This window comes from Meriones unguiculatus, chromosome 18 (genome assembly GCF_030254825.1).
Source record: "Meriones unguiculatus strain TT.TT164.6M chromosome 18, Bangor_MerUng_6.1, whole genome shotgun sequence".
NCBI lineage: Eukaryota > Metazoa > Chordata > Mammalia > Rodentia > Muridae > Meriones > Meriones unguiculatus.
In genome coordinates this window covers 15,253,039-15,275,643 of record NC_083365.1, presented here as the reverse complement: position 1 = coordinate 15,275,643, position 22,605 = coordinate 15,253,039, and the positions used below count along the sequence as shown (strand labels likewise).

At 48.1% G+C, this 22,605-nt stretch overlaps 1 protein-coding gene across 1 annotated transcript; it reads right to left on the bottom strand.

Moving 5' to 3' along the window:
- Positions 1 to 624: 624 nt before the first annotated feature.
- Positions 625 to 22,531, bottom strand: Usp50 (ubiquitin specific peptidase 50). Its single transcript, XM_021642846.2, has 7 exons — positions 22,479 to 22,531; positions 19,906 to 20,088; positions 19,429 to 19,624; positions 17,015 to 17,224; positions 15,014 to 15,156; positions 9,535 to 9,667; positions 625 to 1,088 (listed from the first exon to the last, which is right to left on the bottom strand). The coding sequence occupies exons 1-7, from the start codon at positions 22,529 to 22,531 to the stop codon at positions 897 to 899; spliced, it is 1,110 nt and encodes a 369-aa protein (XP_021498521.1). The 3' UTR covers positions 625 to 896.
- Between the last annotated feature and the right edge of the window lie 74 nt (positions 22,532 to 22,605).

Here is a 22,605-nt window from a genome sequence, read left to right as displayed (position 1 = left end):
TCTTTCAGGTTTTTTTGTCTGTTTGGGTCTTTTTGTTTGTTTGTTTCAAGATAGGTTTTCTTTGTGTAGCCCTGGGTGTCCTGGAGACCAGGCTGGCCTCAAACTCAAGAGATCCACCTGCACTGCTTCCTGGGTGCTGGGACTAAAGGCATGCACCACTGCCTGGCTCCGTGATTTGTTTTTGTAGACTTGTTTTTATATGCACTGTGTTTCTGCTGGTGTGTGTGTATGTGTGCCATATGGGTGCTAAGAGCTGGACCCTGGTCCTCTGTTGGCAGCCAGGGCTCATGACCGCTGGGCGAGCTCTTCGAGCTCCATGGGTCACATTCTTACACTCAGAGCCATTTACGCTTAATGTTTCCCCGGTGCTGGTGATCAGACTCAGGACCCGGTGCATGCTAAAGAAACACGCTACCACTGAGCTGGACACGCACATGTGTAAACAAAAGTTATGTTGGGCTGGAGAGATGGCTCAGTGGGTAAAAGTGTCGTCCACTAAGGCCAAGGACCTGAGTTCAATAACCAGGACCCACATGGTAGAAAAAAGAGAACAGAATCCCACATGCTACCCTCTGACTTCCACATACACACAGATACAAAATAAGTATAAATTGTTTTGGAAAATAACTTGGTACTTATGAAATATATTATGGTAGAAACCCGCCGCAGGAGACATTGACCTTTAAAGCCTGCAGTTTCTAGGCCCCTGTGATGGCAGTCTGCAGCCTCCATGCTGCCCTTAGTGAGCAGGACCTGTCTTCTGTGCTGCAGACTCTCATACAGGCCGTCTGGGAGACGTACACACCTTAGCGATGTAAGTCAGTGATAATGATTTAATGACAAAGCACATCACTGCCATTTTCTCTCAGCTTGTGTGCATGGTCAGGAGTGCTGTCCTAGTTCTTGCGTTTCTGTGTTGGTATAGAAAAGGGCTGGCAGCTGTAGAACAGAAGATAGGCTGTAGCTGTTTGAACTGAAGTATCTGGAACCTCACTGACTCGGGTGTCGTCAAAGCTGTGCCAGGTCTGAGTTACGGAGTTCTTGCAGAAGGCGGTGTAGTGGCCACCGTCCAGATCGCCAAAGTGGTTCTAGGAGAGAGAGGACAGAAGACACAGTTCCACATGCGAATGCTCTGACTGGTGGAATAACGGTGACAAGGCCAAAAACCATTTTAAATTGTCTTTCTTACACTGAGGAAATTATTTTGTCAAGTCTTACTTTGAACTGCATATATATTGTACTCATTGACTTTTTAGTAGAACTAGGAAAGAAGTTGGACAGTGTTTATAGGCTTTTAAAGTTTGCAAAAAAACTTCTATGTGTATGGGTGTTTATGTGTATGGACTCCCTGGAACTGGATTTACGAATGGTTGTGCGCTTCCATGTGTATGTTGGGAATGGTGCTACAGCTTTAAAACTGAGAAACTATGACCTCCAAGGTCTAAAATATTTCCTAGATAGCTCTTTACAAAGTCTGCTGACCCCACATACAAAAGAAAGAAAATAACAAATGACAACCTTAGGAACCCTTCCACGCTGCCACGCTCTAAAAGCAGGAGTAGGACTTAACTAGTCAAACCAGATGTAGCTCATGCTGTAATCCTAGAAGGTGGAGGGAGGAGAACTGTCACAAATTCAAAGCTTAGACCCTGTCTCAGAAAGAAAAACGTCGTCCAGCTTTTTATTTTAATATGTGTGTTTCCCTGTGTGTGTGTGTCTTCACCGTGTGTGTGCCTATGCGAGAGTGTAGGTGTTCTGCCTGCATGAGTGTCTGTGCAGTGTGTGTATGCTGTTGCATTTGGAGGCCTGAGTAGAGTTTCAGATAACCAGGAACTAGAGTTACTTATGGTTGTAAGCCACTATGTAGTTCTGGGAACCTAACCCAGGTCCTCTGCAAGAGCAACAAGTGCTCTTCAGCACTGAGGAGCCATCTCTCTAGCCTTTCTCAGGTATCTTATGCACTAAGCACAGGGAAGGTAGATTTTATGTTTCCTCAGTTTCCATCTTGTCTCTTTAAGTATTATAAAAATGGATGAGCAGATTAAAGGATAATTGAGGTAGATGGTAGCCAGAGCACTGGAACTGTAAGGCCACACAGTACCCTGGAGAGCAGGGCCGAGGTTCCGGAAAGCAAGCTGGACTGAGGTCTGCCCATCTCAGCAGGAGGACAGGCCAAGATGCTTGTTGTCAAGCCTGACAACCCAAGTTGGGTATCTGGAACCCATGTGGGAGAACATTCTTGCAGGTGTCCTCTGACCTCCAGATGCTCACTGCCAGGTGTGTGCCGCCATACATACACACACACACACACGGAAATAAGTAATCTTTGAAGTGTAAAACCATTAGCACTAGGCATGACGGCAGAAATCTCAACACAGGAGGCTGAGGCAAGAGACTGGAGACCAAACTAAGCTAGGGAAAAAGAACTGCCTAAAAATAGAAAAAAAGCCAAACAAAACCCAACTAGGCACAAAGCATATGAAAAATGTTCACTGTCGTCGGTAATTGAGGAGCTGCTATTCAAAAACCACAAGATATCCAGGTATGGAGGCGCATGACAGCGCTTGCGATGGGATTCCAGGCCTGCCTGGGCTGCAAGAGACTTTGCAGCTGGCTAGTCAACTAAATAGGACTAAATAAATGAGAGGTGCCATTTCCTTTTTGGTTAAAAATTTTAAGAGCTGGGTAATAAGCATGGAGAATGTGAGCGAGCTGAAACCTCACACATTAGTGGAACAAAATGGCGCTGTCACATTGGAAATCAGGTTGACGACCCTTCAAGGGTTAACTATACAGTTACTGCATGTCTAGCAATTCTCTCTTAGGTATATGCCCAAGAAAAATCAAACTGTGTCCACACCAAAACCCTGTGTGCACCATTGATGATAACACCATGATGATAAAGGAGAGCTATCCCAAGTACCTCTCGGTGAATGAACAGAATGTGTTACGTTTACATAGAAGAATGTTATTTGGCAACAAAAAGGAAAGTACATGCTACAACATAGAGAAACCTTTAAAAGCATGCTGAGGAAGGAAAAAAAAACCATCCATGCCTTTACTCTAGGACATACGGACTCAAGGCCAGCCTGCTTTACATAGTGAGTTCCAGGCTAATCAGGGATACATAGCAACATCCTATCTCAAAACCCCAAGATAAGGTGGTTTCATGATTCCATTTGTGTGACAAGGGTTGCCAGGGGCTGGTGGGGAGAAGCGAGTGGTGAAGATTCTTTTAGGAATACTGAAAATGTTCTGAAATAGAATTGAGGTGATCGTGAGCAGCCATGTAAACAGACATCGAGACCCACCGAACTGTGCACACCAAGTGACTTTCCCGAATACTCAAGTCTGAAAGACAGAAAGGTGCTTTACAGCCTGCCAACACTTGGGGGAAGGTATTTGTTGAACACACACACTGTGGTCTGGAGCAGTGCCACCCATAGGTTCACATAGGCAGACCCTGTCCCCAAAGAGACTTGGGGACTTCTGAGGTCCGTAGGTGAGCGGACATAGAGCCCCCGTCTCAAGGTGTGAGTCTGTGCCCTGACGTGCGCCCTGCTGAGGCATGCTGGGTAAGTGAGTAAATAGCTTCAATGCAGTAAGACCTGTTTTTCCCTGAGACTAGGCTTGAACCTAGGTATGCACACAAATTGCCAGGCAGTCTACCACTGAGCTTCACAGCCTCAGACCTGTATTACAATTTTTCAATATCAAAGCAGTGTGATAGTAAAACAGGCAAAAGACTTGAAGCCTTGCTTTCATGCACAAAACCAAACCTCAGTAGAGCACCTGAAATCCCAGCGCCCAGGAAGTTTGAAGCCATCCCATTGTGAGAGAGTGAGGACAGACTCAGGTTCAAGCGCTGTCCCACCATGGTAGGCAAGAGAACAGCCCGGCAGAGTGCCTGGTACAGCAGGGACAAGTGCTCTGGAAGGTCGCTGGTCTGAGTGAGCTGATGCTGGCAAAGGCATACCCTCCCGCCTGTGCCCCACTCCCAGAAACAGACTGCACAGACCGTGTGCACCTGTGCACCAACCACAGCAATACCCACAGCCCAGAGCACTGGAGTGGAGCAGGTGAGCGTGTAATGGGCTCTTCACAGACTGGAAGGCTTTCCGCTGGTGACAGCCAACTATAGCGTGCAGCGCGTGGAGAGCTGCTTCGGAGCTTTGAGCAGAAGGACCAGACCGTAAGGATCTGGCCCGTACTGCAGGATCCATCTGCATGAAGCACGAGGAATAAACCTGCCTGAGCCCTGTTACCTGGATGTGCACGCTGGACAACTTGCTAAGCTGTATTCTCAGATTTTATGTGTCTTCATGTTTCACTTTGAAAACTACTTTTTTAGAGACGGGATCTAAGGTAGCCCAGGTTAGCCTCAGGCTTATACAGGTAAAGATAACCTTTACCTGGTCGTGCCTCCACCTCCTAAGTGCCGAATGCTTAGATGGTAGGTCTGGATTGCCGGCAGCAGTTTATGGGACTGGAGGCCGACACCAAGGGTTTGTGGATCTGGGCAAGCACTGTCGACAGCTGCCCCAATTTTTTATTTGTGTAAAAGCAAGACTTGTTTAACCGAAGCACCAGCACTCGTCTGCACCTCCGCAAAGAGCCAGGCAGCAAGCGTAGAACTGCACTGTGAGGCCAGTTACTGAGATCACTGAATCAGCAGGAGAAAAACTGCCAGACAGCTGGACAGCAGCACAGAGATGGAAACGCTCCACTACCCCATCTATAGCAGTGAGGAGTCGACTGCAGGGCGACAGTGACAGGCGCTCTCCTTAAGCAGCACGGAGCACGGCTGTCACCCCACCTCCATACCAGTGAGGACCCTCCCTTCTGCCGTGTGTTCGAGGGTGAGAGAGCTTGTGTACGCATCGACCTTGTGGGTGGCGGCAAACCTGGCCAGTTACAAGCCTGACAGCCTCGCAGGCTTGCACATGAACTAACCCCACCGACATCTTCACAGTAGCCTGGCTTTGGAAAACAGCTCCCCCATCCTCCTGCCATTCTTCAGGATGCTGTGGCCTCTATGTGGAGAGGCAGGTGCTCACATGTAGGAAAGGGGTGGTCCAAATGACGCAGCGCTATAATTCATCGTGTGAATTCATTATGCTATAGAAGCCGATGCGTGGTCCATCACCAGGGCCATTCTGCTATGCTGGCTCAGTTGAGGGTTGATCACAAGCCAAACATCCTGGCTGGCTGACTCCCACTCAGCTTCGAGTGGCAACATAAGTGTTGTGACAGGGGACTAGAACTGGGGAACTAGAGGAGCCTTCCCCGGAGGCCAGGGACATGGGCCCTCCACAGATCCACACAAATAGCGCTGCGTCATTTGGGCCATCCCTTTCCTACATGTGAGCACCTGCCTCTCCACATAGAGGCATTACCATCCTTCCAAGGGACAGCACCAATTTTAGGACCAGAGGATGCCTTTGAATCTTATTTAGAACTATCAAATCATGCCAGGCAGTGGTGCACACCTTTAATCCTGGCACTCAGGAGGCAGAGGCAGCTGGATCTCTGCCTTTGAGGCCAGCCTAGTCTCCAAAGGGAGTTCCAGGACAGCCAAGGCTACCTAGTATAAACCCTGTCTTGTAAAACCAAACTGTGTGTGTGTGTGTGTATGTGTATGTATATATATATATGTGTGTGTGTGTGTGTGTGTGTGTGTATATATGTATTTTATAAATGTATATAACAAAGGTTTCTGAGTAGTAGACTCTCATCAGATGCCACATACTGATACAAGCTACAAAAAGCAGTTGTGACTTAGTGACCCAAACTCAACCATTAGAAGTGAGAACTGTTCATCTTCAAATCTAGACAGGAGACAGAGAGGGATGAATGCTTCTGATAACAGAAGGTCCAGATCCAAGGTTGAGACAGGACGTAGGCACAGCAACAAGAAGCCCGGGAATAAGCCTGCCCCAGCCTCTGGCAATTCCAACAGGAGTTGGGATCTGCCTTTGTTAGCGCTGAAATGCACAGTGGTGGTGAACTCAGAGCAGTCTGTATTTGTGATTCTGGTGTGTGAGCTGTGTTGATTCTTGCATAGAACACGTGCAGATGTGCAGGATCAGCAGGTGGAGCTGTGTGGTCCTGCTAATCAGTCAGTTTCAGATGATTAAAGATGGGTGGGAATATGAGTGCTGTGTGGAAAACTACTACAGAGTTACCACAGAACCTAGTGGCAGCACAAAAGCAGACGTGTAGAACAGGAGGACCAGTGTGAAGCCGCTCCACACAGCCGCCTAATTAGCATTTCAGGCTGATTTGTGTGGATGGGTGTTTGCGTCTGCACTGCGTGAATGCCTGGTGTCCGTGGGGACCAGAAGAGGGAGGCCGAGCCCTCTGGAACTGGAGTTATCACTGGTTGTGAGCTGCAGCGTGAGTGCTACAGAAGCCCTGAGCAATCTCTCCAGCCACCTGCTCTTTGACAGAGATGCCAAAATGCAGACTGGACAAAAGATGGTATCTTCAGCAAAGGCTCCAGGGAAAACTGACAGCTACAATAGAGGAATGAGAGTAGGTCCCTTTCTTTCACCTTGCACAAAAATCAACCCTAGATGGATCAAACACCCTAACATAAAAATCCAAAAAATTAAAACTCTGATAGGAAAAGGTGTGGGGGGGGGTGTTCAAGACACAAGCTGGAGTGAAGACTTCATGACAGGACTCGGCCGCTTGGGAAATAAGGTGAGTGGGACTTCATGAAACTAAAAACAGACAGGGGTTTCACTGAGGCGTTCAAAACTGACAATGAAAGTATGGTGCATACACATGAAATTCTGTTCCTCACTAAAGGAAATAGGAACTCTGCAAGAAGGTTGATGGAACTTGAAAATACTACGGCGAGCGAGGTAACCCAGGCCCAAAAAGGCAAACACCACACGTTCACATAGGTGGATGTTCAGTTCAAAACTTTAGGTTTCTGTGTTTGTCCTAGTTTGTTTCTCTCAGGGTTTGATAAAACACTGAACCAACCAGGAGAAACGAGTTTGGCTCTCATGCCCCAGACTCAGCCTTTTATTGAGGGAAGCTAAGGCAGGAACTCAAGTAGTTTAGCAATGTGGGGCAGGAACTGAGGCAGAGGCCATGGAGAGCTCTGCTCCCTGGCATGTCCTTCCTGCATTGCTGTTTGCTTTTTTATACCACTCAAGACCACCTGCTCAGAGGCAGCAGTGCCCACAGAGGCCAGAAGGAAGCACTGAATCCCCAGGAAAAGGAGTTACAGGGTGGCTGGGAGCTGGGAGCCGAATGTGGTGCCCCTGGGAAAGCAAGTGCTTCACCCTCCAGTCAGAGGAGGAGGAGATGGCAGATCCCCGAGTCTCATTGGTCAGCTAGTCTAACAGATCAGTGAGAGACCTTGTCTCAAAAAAGTAAGGTGGAAGAGCGCGGAAGATGGTTCAGTGGTTAGAGCCTCTGCTGTTCTTGCACAGGACCCAAGTTCAGTTCCCAGCATCATTGCTGGGCCTCACGTCTGCCTGTAACTCCAGTTCCAGAGGCTAGCACACAAACACACAGATAAAGAAGTAACTGACACCAACCTTTGACCTCCACTCCAATTCAGATGGCGCACATGCACCAAGAACACACACCTTCCCCAACAGATGCCCAAAGCCAACATCAGGGCGAAGTGCCACAGCGTTGTCCCGGGCAATAGCTTTTTGTATGTGATCCAAAAACACAGCTAAATTACCAGATAAGTGGAATGGCATGATAAGGGAGACTAAGGAGGAGGGGAAGAACCACAGGGTGCACGAGAGTGTCAGCAAACCACGTCTATACGTAAGAAGACAACGCGAGCAAGAAACACCAGCTTACAAAGCAAGAAAAGGACATATGCAGACATTTCTCAGCAGACAGCACTACAAGGATGCAACAATTACACAAGTCCTCAAACAGTGCCCGGTACACAGCATGACCAGGTAAGAGAAAGAAATGAGCCAGCTGGAGAGGCTGGAGAGAGGGCGCAGCACCTGTAACCCATCTCTGGGGCTTTGGTGCCCTCTTCTGGCCTCTGTGGGCACTGTACGCATAGGACAGACAGACACGCATAACCCTTGAAATAAAAACCGCCTTGAACAACATCCAGCCAGGCGCGGCTGCACACCCCTGCTATCTCAACGTTTGAGGAGCGAAGGCAAGACCAGCCTGGGTTAGACGACACCTGGTCACGCACGCTCACACACACACACACACTGGAGCTCTTCCCTAGGTTACTCAAGCAATTGATGAGCCTGACACATCACAGTGTCAGTGTGCACTGTAGGTCAGGAGGTCCAGAAGGCGGCCAGAGTCTCGGTTTGAGGTCCTAGTGGTCTGGCTTGTATTCAACGGCTACAGATGGCCGGCTTCTATTCCCCTCTTTCCCAGCGTGTGCCGTAATTTGAAAGATGCTTAGTTCTTATCTTTTGATGCCAAAAGCTCTAAATGTGCCTCAACTTACTATCTAAAAATAACAGAATTTTTTAAGATAGTTGGAGTGATTTTTGTATAAGTGTGCATCATTTTATAACACACAGTTACATTCTAAATATGAGCTTTGTTTTTTTCTGTTAAGATTTTCCTAAGTCAGAAACTAATACAAAAAGTTAACAAACAAACAAACAAACAAAAAAACCCAAACTAGGATCTTTGGTAGCAGCACCTTTGCATCTGATGGGGAGAGGAAGAAGCCGATATCAACTCCTGGAGTATGGAAAGAACAGCCGTGTGGACAGGAAGGGTAAATGGTGGAAAGGAGACAGACAGAGCCTACGGGGAAAATGAATGAGCATCGTGGAAGTGCAGGAGTGGCTCTGAGGGAGGATGTGGGAATTAAAGATAGTCTCCCCCCCCCTTTTTTTTTGGGTTTGTTTTTTTTTTTTGGTTTTGTTTTTTTGTTTTTTTTTTTAAACATCTTTGAGACTATGTGGCTATCCTGGAACATACCATGCAGGCTGGCCTTGAACTCAGAGATCCATCTGGATCTGCCTCTGGCTCCTGAATGTTGATGGTGTACACTACCACAGCCAGCTCTCTTTTTTAATATGTTACTGAATAAGATGAGTGGGCAGATTCACCTGTGGCATGTCAGAGGGTCCTGTGGCAGGGTTACACTCTGGAAGGACCCCCACCCTCGGACACAACTCATACCATGATCCCAAAGCCCGGAGAGTGGCTTGCTGCTCCGGAGAGTGGCTTGCTGCTCCGGTGGCTCATGCGGGAGGTTCTGGGGAGTGGACCTGAGTTGTCCCCCATCCATTGCTAGGTCTCCGAATTGGTCATAGCTGAATTAAAGGCAACAGGAGTCCTTGGGATGTTCCAGGACAGGCAGTCCTGGGACTGTTAGTACCTAGTGTGTGGGTGTTGGCTACAGAGTGGTTCATGATGATGCAAGACAAGCTATTAACAGGGACCTGGTCTCTAGCAGTGCACGTGGCCAGGACCCTGAGTTCTGCAGCAGCCACCCAGCAGAGGTGGGAGGCAGGGAGTGGGGCGTCCTATTCCTTTCAGTATTGAAAGTTTTACTATTAAACTCACCACCACTGCACACAGGTTGTACTTAGGATGTTTCCGGAAAATCGGACAGATGTAAGGAGTAAGGTCCAAGTTGGTGAGTGGATAACGAATGTCTGTCCTCAGCTTCCTCTTTATGGTACCCTGGATGTCAAACCTGGAGGAAATAAGTACAGGAAACTCAAAATAAGTTTGTAAGCCACTGTGAAGGAGGTCCACATGCCTAAACAGATTTCATGTACAGTTCAGAGTAACCTTTGAGGGCTGGAGAGATGGCTCAGTGGTTAAGAGCACTGGCTGTTCTTCCAAAGGTCCTGAGTTCAATCCCCAGAAACCCCATGGTGGCTCACAACCATCTATAATGAGATGTGGTACCCACTTCTGACATATAGGCATACGTGCAGACAGAACACTGTATAAATACTTTTTTAATCTTTAAAAAAGTAGAAATTGTTTTTTTAAGGGTAATTTTTGAGATGATCATCTGGTTTATCAATTACTTCCTTATTGAAATAGATTTAGAAATGCCAGACCCAAAAAGAGTCAGTGAGAGACCTCAGTGAACCCTAGCTGCTAGGAGAGAACGAGGTAAGCATCTGCCTGGGGAGGCAGCACACCAGATGCCGGCGAGGCCCTAGTCCAATCACCTGGCTTCCCACCCCCAGCCCTGTCTCCCCAGAGTTTCTCTGTGTAGCCTCGGCTGGCTTAGTGCTCCCTCTGTAGACCAGGCTGGCCTCCAACTCACAGAGATCTGCTGTCTCTGCCTCCCTCGTGCTGGGATTGAAGGCATGCCACCACACCTGGCTCCTGTCTTGGTGTGAGCACTGTTATCCTGGTTTCAGAGCTGAGATCTAAATCTAAACCTAATGCTTTAATAAGAAATTCTGTTCAAGTCCTTCACACTCTCTGGTTATATAGATCAGAGGTCACCAAATCTAGGCTCTTACAAAACAAAACGAAACAACTCATGGTCACTCAGGAAATCTGCTGCTTTAGGTCTGAGGCAGGGGAATTATTAAATGATCTGGGTCATTCTTGGGCGATAAAGCAGGAACTAAGAGGATGCCCTGTGGTGGCTTGAATGAAAATGGCCTCCATGGGCTCATCGGGGATGGTGCTGTTAGGAGGTGTGGCCTTGTTGGAGGAAGTGTCACTGGGGGTGGGCTTTGAGGTTTCAGATTCTCAAGCCAGGCTCGGTGCCATTCTCTCTGCCTGCTGCTGGCAGATTCCAAGATAGAACTCTCAACTACCTTTCCAGCACCATGTCTACCTGCCTGCCTCCATGCTTGCTTCCTGCCATGATGATAATGGAGTAAATTTCTAAAACTGTAAGCCAGTTTCAATTAAATGTTTTCCTTGTAAGAGCTGCTGTGGTCATGGTGTCTATTCACAGCAATAGAGCCCTAACTAAGACACCCTTGTGACCAGGTCTCCTAGCAGAAATCATTCCCAGAAGCATGAAGTTTTTTATAGACTTGATGGTAAATTTACACGGCAACTTTATCCATAACTGTCCAGACTGAAAACAAGGCTAAAGTCCATCAGCTGGCTAATGGATTGCCACATACATACAACAGGGCACCTCCAAAGCACTGTAGCAAATGGAAGGAGACAAACTCAAAGGGCTATGTCAGCATGATGGAGGGTGTTCTAGGAGAGGCCAAACCATAGCAATTCCCCGAGTGGGTGTGGCGATGGGTCTACTTGCCATGCAAGCGTGAGAAGCTCGAGTTCAGACGCCCGGCATCTGCGTCGATGCCATGTAGCTCACCTGTAATCCCCACACTCAGGAGGCAGAGACCCCAGCATAAGATAGCTAGCTGGACTATCTGAATTGGGTGAGCTCTGGGTTCAAAACAGACACAAGAAGACACAAGGCCTCGGCCTCCACCTCCACACACAGGCACCCACAAATACTTCTTAAAGCAATTCCCTGGGGCTTCTGGCAAAGGGAGAGAATGACAGTAAAGGACCATCAGAGACTTCTGGGGTGGTAGGTATTGTTGATACATTGGTTGCAACAGATATGATCGTATGCACATGTACAATCCCATGACAAAATACATTTTATATTTATAAACATCTTTTTAGGAGATTATTTTAAAGTCTGATGTACATAAGTGTTTTGCCCTTTTGCAAATACGTGCACTACATGAATGCCTATTGCTTGTGGAGGCCAGAAGGGAGCCTTGGATTCCCTGGAACTGGAGTTACAGATGGTTGTGAGCTGTACAGTCCTCAGCTCTGTGTCTGCCTGCACACCGCCATAGTTCCTGCCATGATGACAGTGGGCTAAACTCTGAACCTGTAAGCCAACCTCAATTAAATGTCTTTCTTGATAAGAATTGCTGTGGTCATGGTGTCTTCACAGTAACAAAAACCCCAAGACACAAGCCCTTGTATAAACAGATCTTAATGTTAATAAAACTCAGAACTAAAATGAAGTAATGAGGTGAGAGAACCTGGCGTGAAGGGACCGTGCACCAATGTGCACACGTGGAGTTCAGAAGGCATCTTCCCGGAGTTGGTTCCCTCTTCCCACCGTGTGGATCCCAAAGTTTAAACTTAGGTCCTCAGGGGAGTCCCCACTGAGCGCTCTCTCTGCCCTTCAGCTTTTATTTCTAAGATATATATTCTAATAACATATGAATATAGCATGAGTGAGTGAGTTAAATGATGTCTCACTTATATGAATTAGTGATTGATGGGGAAAGGTCCAGCCCATTGAGGGCAGCACCACTTCTGGGCTGCTGGTCCTGGATTCTGTATGAAAGCAGGTTGAGCAAGCCATGAGGAGCAAGCCAGTAAGCAGCACCCCTCCATGGTTTCTGCATCAGCTCCTGCCTCCAGGATCTTGTTCTGTTTGAGTTGATCAAAACCCAGCAAGATGGAAAGTTAGAAGCATTGGTGATACAGAGACTAGTGCTCAGTGCCTTAGAGTATAAACAGGTGCAGTCAGGATAGAAAACAGCATCCCATGCCTAGAGAACAGAAAGTGGAAACCAAGTACTTTTAAGCCACTGTTAACTGTAGATTCACAATTGTTTAAAGGTAGAAACAACCCCAAAAGTCTCTTATTAGATGAACAAATAGGAAAAATGCACACGCAGTAGAATGGTACTCAACCACAAAAGTGCTGGCTACAACATGGATAAACCTTAGAAAACATCGCCATAGGTCAGCTGGAGTACCTGCAGCCTGAAATCTCAGAACCAAGGAGATGGAGCCGGTCTGAGTGATGCGAGCCCCTCCTTCATACAGAAGAACAAAATTTAGCCAGACCAAAAGGACAAAGGACGTGCATCACTGCCTTGGTTAGAAAGACTATAGCTAGGACGGAATACCATGACGAAAGCAACTTGGGGAGGAAAGGGTTTATTTGATCACCCTTCCACATCACTGTTCATCATTGAAGAAGTCAGGGCAGGAACTCAAACAGGACAGGAACCTGGAGGAAGGAGCTGATGGAGGTCAGGGGCCATGGAGGGGTGCTGCTTCCTGGCTTGCTCCTCGTGGCTTGATCAGCCCACTTTCTTACAGAACCCAGGACCACCAGCTCAGGGGTGGCCATTCTAACAATGGGCTGGAGCCTGCCCCATCAATCCTTGATTAAGAAAACGTGCTGGCCTGCAACCTGATCTTACAAAGGCATTTTCTCAGTTGAGGTTCCGCCCTCCTCTCGGATGACTCTAGCTTGTGTCAAGCTGATATAAAAACTAGCAGGCACAATTGACCCCTTGTGAACTCGGCACACAGTCGCCTCGCTATTAAACAAAACCTTTTCCTTTCCTGTTGTTTCCAATAGCTCATACTGACATTACAGTATAAGCCACTGCAGACTTCTCCCTGTGGCTCCTTCCGTCCTGGGGCTTCAGCTGCTGCTCAGGCTGCACCTTCACCAACGGCCTTTCCTGGCTTTGTGCCCACCCTCAGCTTCTCTCCACGACCGCTTCATGCCCTCAAACCCGGTACCACCTGGGAGACTGACTCTTACATCTAACCTAGTTCATCCGCCAGCACAGTGTTGGCCACCTATGAACACTGCCTCTGTGTGCTAACTCTGAGGAAACACGTCTCAGATTTCTCCCCGTGCCACTGGTCTCTTTTTAACCGCTATTCATTTCTTCCTTCCAGCCAACCAGCATTCGTTGTCCCAGTGAACATAGGTTTCACTTCAGTGCTGCTGGATCTTGTTGCTTACAGCTGGTTCCCAGCTGACCAGAACCACAGTGTCTTAATTCAAAATAGCCAACATACAACAGCCCCCGTAGTCTAGAATAACTGTCAAACTTCCCCCTGGAGCTTCACCAGCCAGGCCTCCCTCATCTCCACTGCTCTCAACATTCTTATCTACAGAACAGCCTACTGAGCTCTCAAGAACTCAATGCCTCTTCTAGCCCAAAGTTCCAAAGTCCCTTTGCAGTCTCCCCCAACACAACATAATCAAGCATGTCACGGGAAATACCCCACCATCCTGGTACCAGGTTCTGTCTTAGGGTAACTATTGCTGTGATGAGACGTCACCAAAGCAACGGGGGAGGGAAGTGTTTACTTGTCTTACCCTTCCATATCACAGTTCAACATGTCAGAGGAGTTCAGGCAGGAACCTAATCAAGCAGGACAGGAACCTGGAGGCAGGAACTGATGCAGAGGCCATGGAAGGGTGCTGCTTACTGGCTTGCTCCTCCTGGCTTGCTCAACCTGCTTTCTTACAGAAGTGCCAATACCCACAACAGGGCTTTCTCTCTCTCTCTCTCTCTTAATGTGCATTGGGTTTTTGCCTGCATGTGTGTCTGTGGGTGTCAGATCTTAGAGTTACAGACAGTTGTGAGCTGCCATGTTGGTGCTGGGAATTGAACCCTGGAAGAGTCCTCTGGAAGAGCAGCCAGTGCTCTTAACCATTGAGCCATCTCTCCAGCCTCTGCCCCATCAATATCTCTAATTAAGAAAATGTTCCACAGGCTTGCCTATAGACTGATCTCAATTAAGATTCCCTCCTCTCAGATGACTCTAGCTTGTGTCACGCTGACATAAAACTAGCCGGCACAGCCATTCTAGTGCAAGAATAGGCAAATCTAGAAACAGAAAATAGATTAGGGAAGTAAGAACTAGGGAGAGGCAGAACGGGAAGGTGGCACTGAGTGGGTGCAGGGTTTCTTTTTGGGAAGCTGTGGTGATTGGGGTTTAACATTGGAAAGGTAATTAACACAAATGGCTACACACTCAAAATGATTTCAGTGATAGATTTTATGTCGCTTACATCTTATTACAAAATCTAAAATAAATTGTATATTAGATCAAGCCAGCATACTGGGTTAGACACTTTATTTTTCACTTATTTGACACTGAGGACTAACCCCAGGATGCCTCGCAGCTGAGCCCCCACTTTGCCACTGACTTTAGCACAAGCCACACGTTAAATGGATAAACTATTAGCATGTGAATCCCATCTCAATAAAACCGCTGAAAGCCATCTGCCCACGAGATGTCAAAAGCCACATACCTTTTTAAGTGGAAAACAATTATTTTTGGTGCTTTGGAAATAGTGGCTCTCACAGCTGTTTCTTGCTTGATTTCACAAAAGGAACAATGGATTTGGTTGTTCCAGGTCAATGTGTCTTGTTGGAAAAAACACTGGAGACAGTCCTGGAGGGGAGAGAGCATTTGGTGACCTGGGATCTGTTCTGACATTAGAAGAAAGCAGAAATCAGTGCTGTTTGCCAGTATTCTCAGCATGTTGGAGGCAGGAGAATTGCTGGTTTGAGACCAGCCTGTGCAATCCAAGGAGACCCGTCTCCCAAACAAAACCACAAACAAAACCATAAAACTTTGAAAAAGCTGTGTAAATGTGCTTCTGGGAGTTTTTCTAAGGAGCAAACCCAGCAGCTACCCCCCCAGCCCCCATCACCACCTGTGGCCAGAGTCCTGTCAAATCTGCTTAACAACCTATTTTGGGTTTTTTTTTTGTTGTTGTTTATTTGTTTTGTTTTGTTTTTGATCTGGGGCTGGTGGCTCACATCTTCAGTCCACAGGCAGGAAGAACTCTTCAAGTCCAAGGCTAGCTTGGTCTGCATACCAAGTTCCAGGCCAGCCAGGACTATACAGTGAGACCCTGTCTAAAGAATAATAAGTAAAATTCTAGCTAGCAAAGAGTGATGCTTTTTCCACTGGACTGCTGAGATGCGCTTAGATTCTTTCCCCACTCGCAATCTATGAAGTATCACTATACACTTTCTGGTTTATTTCAGAATAACACAGACTTTCTAACAAATCAAACAGCTTTTTTATAATTATATATCTCCTGGCTCAAAGAAGGGGGCAGTTCTTAAAAAAAAAAAAAAAAAAAAAAAAAGATCATATCAGAATCTGGTGAGGTGGCTCAGCTGTTAAGAGCACTGTCTGCTCTTGCAGACGCCCTGAGTTCAATTCCCAGCAACCACATGGTGGCTCACAACCATCTCTAAAGGGATCTGATGCCCTCTTCTGGCTTGCAGGTGTACACACAGAGTACTCATACATTTTTTTGTTAAAAAAAAAAATACTTAAGTAAATAAATTAAAAAACAACACAAAAATCTCCGACCATATCTCATGGTTTTGGGTGACAATTCACAGTAGATGAATTGGAGCCCACAGCCAAGGAGGTGACCTCTACAGCATCTCTACAGGGCAGTCACAGCCGACCCTGCTTCTGCAAGTTCTTGGCCAAGAGGAGGAGGGTTCAAGACCGTTTCCATTACTCCTGCCAATGTTTCACTCAAGAATCTGGAATTCTTTTCAGTAACCTTTAACCTTTTGATCTAAAGGAAAGACAAAACTAAAAATATAATAAGGTTCTGTTCCCCAACTATAGGAAATACTGTCACCAGCAGATGTGTTTTCCCAACTTCCTAAGAACAAGGAGAACTTGTGCAATTCTGCAAGGAAACAGCCTCGTGATTCCTTGGCAGCCATTTCCTTCTTCCCCTGCCCCCGCGTCCTCCCACTTCCCTCTCCCAGGTTAGTTCTGAGCACTGTGGTAAAGAAAATCAGAAGGGCCAACAAAGCCACCAGGTTCCTCTTTCTCTCCTCAGCACAGGCTACAGCTCCCATCCAGAGCGGGACAGACTCTGAGGGGCTGGAGAAAAGGCTAAGTGGTCCTCCGTTCCTGCAGAGGACCCGTTGGGCATCCGTGTGGTGGACTGTAACTGTCACTCCGGTTCCGGGCAATCTGACGCCCTCCTCCGTCCTTGGGCACCTAGCATGCCCATGCGGGCAGGCAAACGTGCACACTATGTGATTAAAAATATCTTTTTTTTTTTTTTTTTAGCAGTGTACATTCATGGACTACCTTTACCTATGGCTTCAAGGTGTGAAACAGCTCTCTCCTCCTAACATTGTAGGAAATGAAATGACAGCCATAGTATCTGAGAGACTGACTCAGACACGATTACTTGAGCCCAGGGTCCCAGGCTAGCCTGGGTGACACAGCAAGAAAACCCTGTCAGGAGCAGGGGACTGCTTACCTGAAGGGAGCACTCGAACTCGGACGGGATGGGGAGGGAGAGGACAGTGAACACTTCGTTCTTGTGGGTGCAGTTCTCACACTTTAAACACGTGATGCTGTAGTTGAGCTGTCCTTCAAACAGCCGGGTGATGATGGACGTCTCGCTGGCCGCCACCTTCCTGCAGGAGCTCTGGGGGGTTCTCTTCTCAGAGGCTCTTCTTCGGCAGTGCTGTGCAGAGGGGCAGATTCCTCTTATAAAAGCCAGACAAAGCAGAGCGCTGCCTTTTCTCTCAAAATGATACATTTTTGACCAGAAAACACTTAATTTGGATTCAGAGTAACTAAGACGCTGGCAGCAAACGCCATGCGTGCTATCTGGACAGTCACCTATTTCCCTTTCTAGATGAGACTGAAGAATGATAATTGTACAAGGAGAGGCATTTGTGCTTTCCCCTTGGCTATCAGAACTCGGGAAACAATGGTCCTTGAGAGACTGGAGTTGCTGTTCTCGTGGCGGAATGCTCCCTGGTGTGGGTGGAGGAAGGGCCTGCCTTCAGGTGGGGCTGAAGGAGGAACCTGTCTCCCAGGAAGAGACTGAACATGTAACAATTCAGAAAGAAAGACAGGCACCAAAGGTGGGTCAAGGATGGGAGGGACTCACGTTGAACAGGACAGTTATATATACTTCTGTGTGGGGTCAGGGGACTGAGGGATGGGGGAATGGGGGAGGGGAGAGCCAGTTCAGAGCAGGAGTGAGGTCAAGATGCGTACAAACCCCTGAAATCTCGTCCTTAGATCAACTCAGCCCACACAGCCCTGCACCCCCGGCCTTGCCCCTCAGAGGAGGTCATGGAGCCTGGCAGCTGGGGTAGACTTCCTCTCCTTGTACAATTCTGTCCATCAATATCTGAAATTCCTCCCTATGTATATGAAGTGTTCTTTTCACACTGGCCCCAGCCAATTATGTAGTCCTCCCAAAGACCCAGAGGTTTATACAGCCTTTGTTATTCCAAGTAAATGAGTTGTCTCACTGAAGCTGCCTCCCAGGAGTCTCCATCTCCCAGCCCTTTTTGCCTTGCTCCCCCACCCCAGGATCAGTCACACCTTGGGGGGGGGTGTGTGAGGCCAGGAATGGCTCTTCTAGCCACGTATTTAAACCTAAACTTCACGTCAGTACCCTGAAGTTGACTTGGGGATCACTGAACCTCTTCATTGGTCCTTCTTCCCAGTATAGGCCCGCTGGATAGATTTCCTGTGTCTTTCCAGTGTTACTGTCTCGAATTGACCTCTTGAAGAAGGTGGGGGCAAAACCTTGCTTGTTACGGCTTTTAGGGCTCAGGCTTTGACCCTGAGAATGCATTGGTAATGATTTGGCAGGCTAGGCAGGCATTTGCAAGCAAGTTGGACCCAAGTGGAAAGGAAAAATTGAGCAGGCCCCACAGGGCCCCTAGAACTGCTTGTCTGAGGGGACTTCTGATCTTTCACTGCTGACAGCATGGGTGGCCTTGAACCTGAATTTAGCAAAGAGAAACTAATGTGTTGACACTTCGTTTTGAACTCAGGTAAATTTCTCCTGGTCAGTTCGGCCTGGCCTTTGCCTTCTTGTTGGCTTGAGGGCTTTTTTGAGCTGCTGGATTTCTGTTGAACCATTTGGGCTATTACACCCTGAATGTCTGAGAAAACTGAAGTGCTCTTGAGCTATTGGGCAAGGAAGGCTGGAGTGTGAGTATTTCAGACAGTGTCTGTAATGTCTGCACTTGGAGGAGGCAGAGGCAGGAAGGTTATGAGTCCTAGACCTGCCTGGGCTCCTCAGTAAGACTCTGTCTCAGAAAAAAATAGATACTAAAAAAAGTTTAGGAGCAGGAGAGATGGTTCAGTGGTTAAGAGCACTGGCTGTGCCGGGGCTGGTGGCTCATGCCTTTAATCCCAGCACTCAGGAGGCAGAGGGACAGCCTGGTCTATATATAGACAGTTTCAGGACAGCCAAGGCCACACAGAGAAACTCTATCTCGAAAAAACAAACAACAAAAAAACCCAAACCAAACCAAAACAACAACAACAAAACAAAACCACAAAAACAACCAAGCAAACAAGCACTGGCAGTTGCCCCAGAAGACCCAGGTTCAATTCCCAGCACCCCCGTGGATGGTGGCTCATAATTGTCTGTAAATCCAGCTCTTCCAGCCTCCCTGGGGACTGGCAAGCAAGCGGCACACAGACATACATGCACATAAAATAAAAAATTTTTAAAAAGCAAATCAACCCGTAAAAAGCAAATACCTAACCTGGACACTTTCCTCAGGACTCCCAGCACCCGAGGCCTGTCCTGCTCAGTCCGGAGCAGGCCATGCAGACTGAACACACGCTGCACACACGCGCACCCTCGCACGTTCACGAAAGCAGGTGTTTCTGGTAGCTCGAGGCGGTTCTTACCTTTTTCAAAGCTTCGTGAAGCTCATTGAGGACATAAATCAGGAACTCCTGTGCGTCCTGCTGTGTCTTTTTCAAGAAAGCTGGGTAAAGGCTGCCAAGAGCCGACAGAAATATCTCTGGGGAGACACAGTCTGAGTCCCCAAGCCACATGTCTGTCATCAGGTAGGCAAAGGCAGTGGTAACCTCACTGCAGTCCCTGAGAAGAAGAGAAGGCCAAAGGGCCGATGTTCCCCCGCTGATCAAATGAAAGGAAAAGGCCCAGCCCCGGGGGCAGGAGGTCAGTCCCGGGGACACGAGGTCAGTCCGGGTCACTGCACCGGAGCCCTGCCCGGCCCTGCTCTCCTCACCCCGATGTGTTCTCTGGGGAGCTTCAGTGCCCGGGCCTGCAGCCCTCCACAGGGACTCTAGCAGGCCCGTCCCCCTCCTCACCTCGGGGAGCTGGGGTGGGGCCGGAGCTCAGGGAGGAACACGTCTTACTTCTGAAGGGCTGTGATGTACTTTCCGGAGAGGAAGTACTCCGCCAGCGGGGAGATGCTGCAGAGGCACTGCAAGATGGCGTTCATGTAGCAGGTGTTGCCCAGGTTCCGCAGCCCCGTCACGCCCTGGAAGTGTGGCTGGGTCTCAGACTCCGGGACGGAGTCATAATCTGCACACTCCGAGCTGTGTGGACCATGTGGGAGGAGAATGTTTCCGGGGAAGAGAGTAAGTGACAGTGACAGCCAGGCCCTTTCAGCCTCTGCGATAAAGCGGCTCTTTCGTGGCTGGGGGCAAGCTCTGACAGCTCTCTTGCTTGCACCTCGATGACTGCAGTTAGCCCAGCCTGGCAAGAAGAGGTTTTGCTTGCTCTGTTTTGAGACAGGATCTCCCCATGTAGCCCTGGCTGGCCCAGTACTGGCTATGTTGACCTTGAACTCACAGAGATTCCCCCGCCTCTGCCTCCCGAGTACTGGGATTAAAGGTGTGCTCTGCTATGACTGGCTAGGAAAGATTCTTAATGGGTTTTCTGTCCAACTCACTCTCTACCAAGGGCAGAGGACTCTAACTTAGTGCCTGAAATTGCATTATTTGGCCCAGAACTCTGACATAGATAAATGTTTCAGACATAAATAAAAAATTCTTCCTAAAAAAATGAGAGCAAAGGGATAGGGCAGACCAGCCTTCCAGGTCCTGGGGTTGCTTTGCTAAAAATGCAAACGTTCCTGCTAGAACCAAAGCCTTTCCTGTTTTCTGGGTGATTAAGTTGTGAGCAGGAGTCACCCTATTCAGAGACGGCAGTGGCAGCCATAGACACCCTGTGCTTAGTGACTATAGTAAGCTCTTCACACACATCCCCCACCGAATATTCTAACAGCGCTACCAGGTAGAAACAGGCCTTCTAAAACCCCGTTTGCAGATGGAATTACAGGCTTCTGTGCGTTAGTCATTTGCCCACAGTAGCATAGCAAGGGGAAGTGTTCGGTGGTGCAGAAGAAACGGCAGTGTTTGCCTACCTTAGCTGTCCATTAAGCTGTATGGAATTGTAGCATATACTGAGAAGATATACAAGTGTATAGGTACCATGTTGAGAACATGATACATACACTTAGTAGCAACATATACATGCACATGTTAAGAACACAGATGTGTATGTATGTATACACACACACACACATAAAGGAGAGAGGAAAAAGCATAGACTCAAATCATTGCTGTGCCAATAACTAGTTATATATGTTTATGATCTGGGTTCTTACGCCTGCTCTTTGATAAAATGGAAGCAGTAAGGATGTGGTAGTGTGCGAGGCTTTGGATCCAGCACCTGATCCCCCCACCGAAACAATGAACACTGCTACCTTCCATAGGGTTGCTTGGAGGGTCATGAACCGCGCTAGGTACTCAGCCTGGATTACATCGTGAATGACATCTTTTCAAGGCATACAGTAGAGCCGGGTGGTGGTGGCACATGCCTGTGAGCCCATCTCCCAGAAGGATCTCTGAGCTTGAGGCAAGTCTGCTCTATAGAGTGAGTTCCAGAACAGCCAAGGCTGTTACATGGGGAAAAAGAAAGGGAAGGAAGGAAGGAAGGAAGGAAGGAAGGAAGGAAGGAAGGAAGGAAGGAAGGAAGGAAAGAAGGAAGGAAGGAAGGAAGGAAGGAAGGAAGGAAGGAAGGAAGGAAGGAAGGAAGGAAGGACGGACACACTGGGGCCTGAAGAGATGGTTCAGCAGTTAAGAGCACTTTCTGTTCTTTCAGAAGAGCCTGGCTCACTTGCCAGCACCTGTGACAGCTTAAAGCCATCTAACTCCATTTGCAGGGAGGGAATGCCCTCTTCTGGCCTCCAAGGGCACTGCTTTGGTACACTTACATGCCTGCAAAACATTCATATACACAAAATCTTTTTTGTTTGTTTGTTTGTTTGTTTGTTTGTTTTTGTGTGTCTATGTGTGTGTGTCTCTGTGTAGCCTTAGCTGTCTTGGACTCACTTTGTAGACCAGGCTGGCCTCAAACTCACAGAGATCCACCTGCTCCTGCCTCCCCAAGTGCTGGGATCACAGGCGTGCGCCACTGAGCCTGGCAAAATAAAATGTCTTTAAAAAAGAACACAACGACTTATTTAGGATCGCCTTAATGTGAGAGGAGGGATTGGAGCACCTGCCCCGCTTGCAGAGATGAGAAACGCTGCAGGCTCCAGGCCGCTTTTCCGGGCAGAGCTTCCTTTTATTGTCTGGCCTGTATCACTAGGGCCACTCAACACTTCCGTCCTCTGTGACCTTGCATGTCCTGAATCTAAAATTAGGATGCCACGGATACAGGGGCCTCACTCAGTCACACGGCTGGGCCGGCTGGTGCATGGGGGGTCGCCTTCGCTTTCACTCACTGATATCACAGAGGCCCTGGAGTGCCTGCTTGGAAAGTACTTGTGTGTTACCTCTTTGGGGTCCTTCACGGGTCAAATCCAGCAGAGCCCCCCCCCCCCACATGGAGCACGTGCTCCGACTCCTCTGGGCGAGGCCCTTCCCCCAGTCCTAAGCTGATCTATACATCTCTAAAGGCACAGCACAGAGAGGCTCACAGGACGTAGTAGGCGCTGAAGTCATCCGCAGGGAACGGCCGATGTGAGGTCATGTTCGTGGGTGCACACTGGACCTTTCGCTTCTACTTGGGAGTTAAGTTTGATCCTTTTAACTTCATCTCTCCAA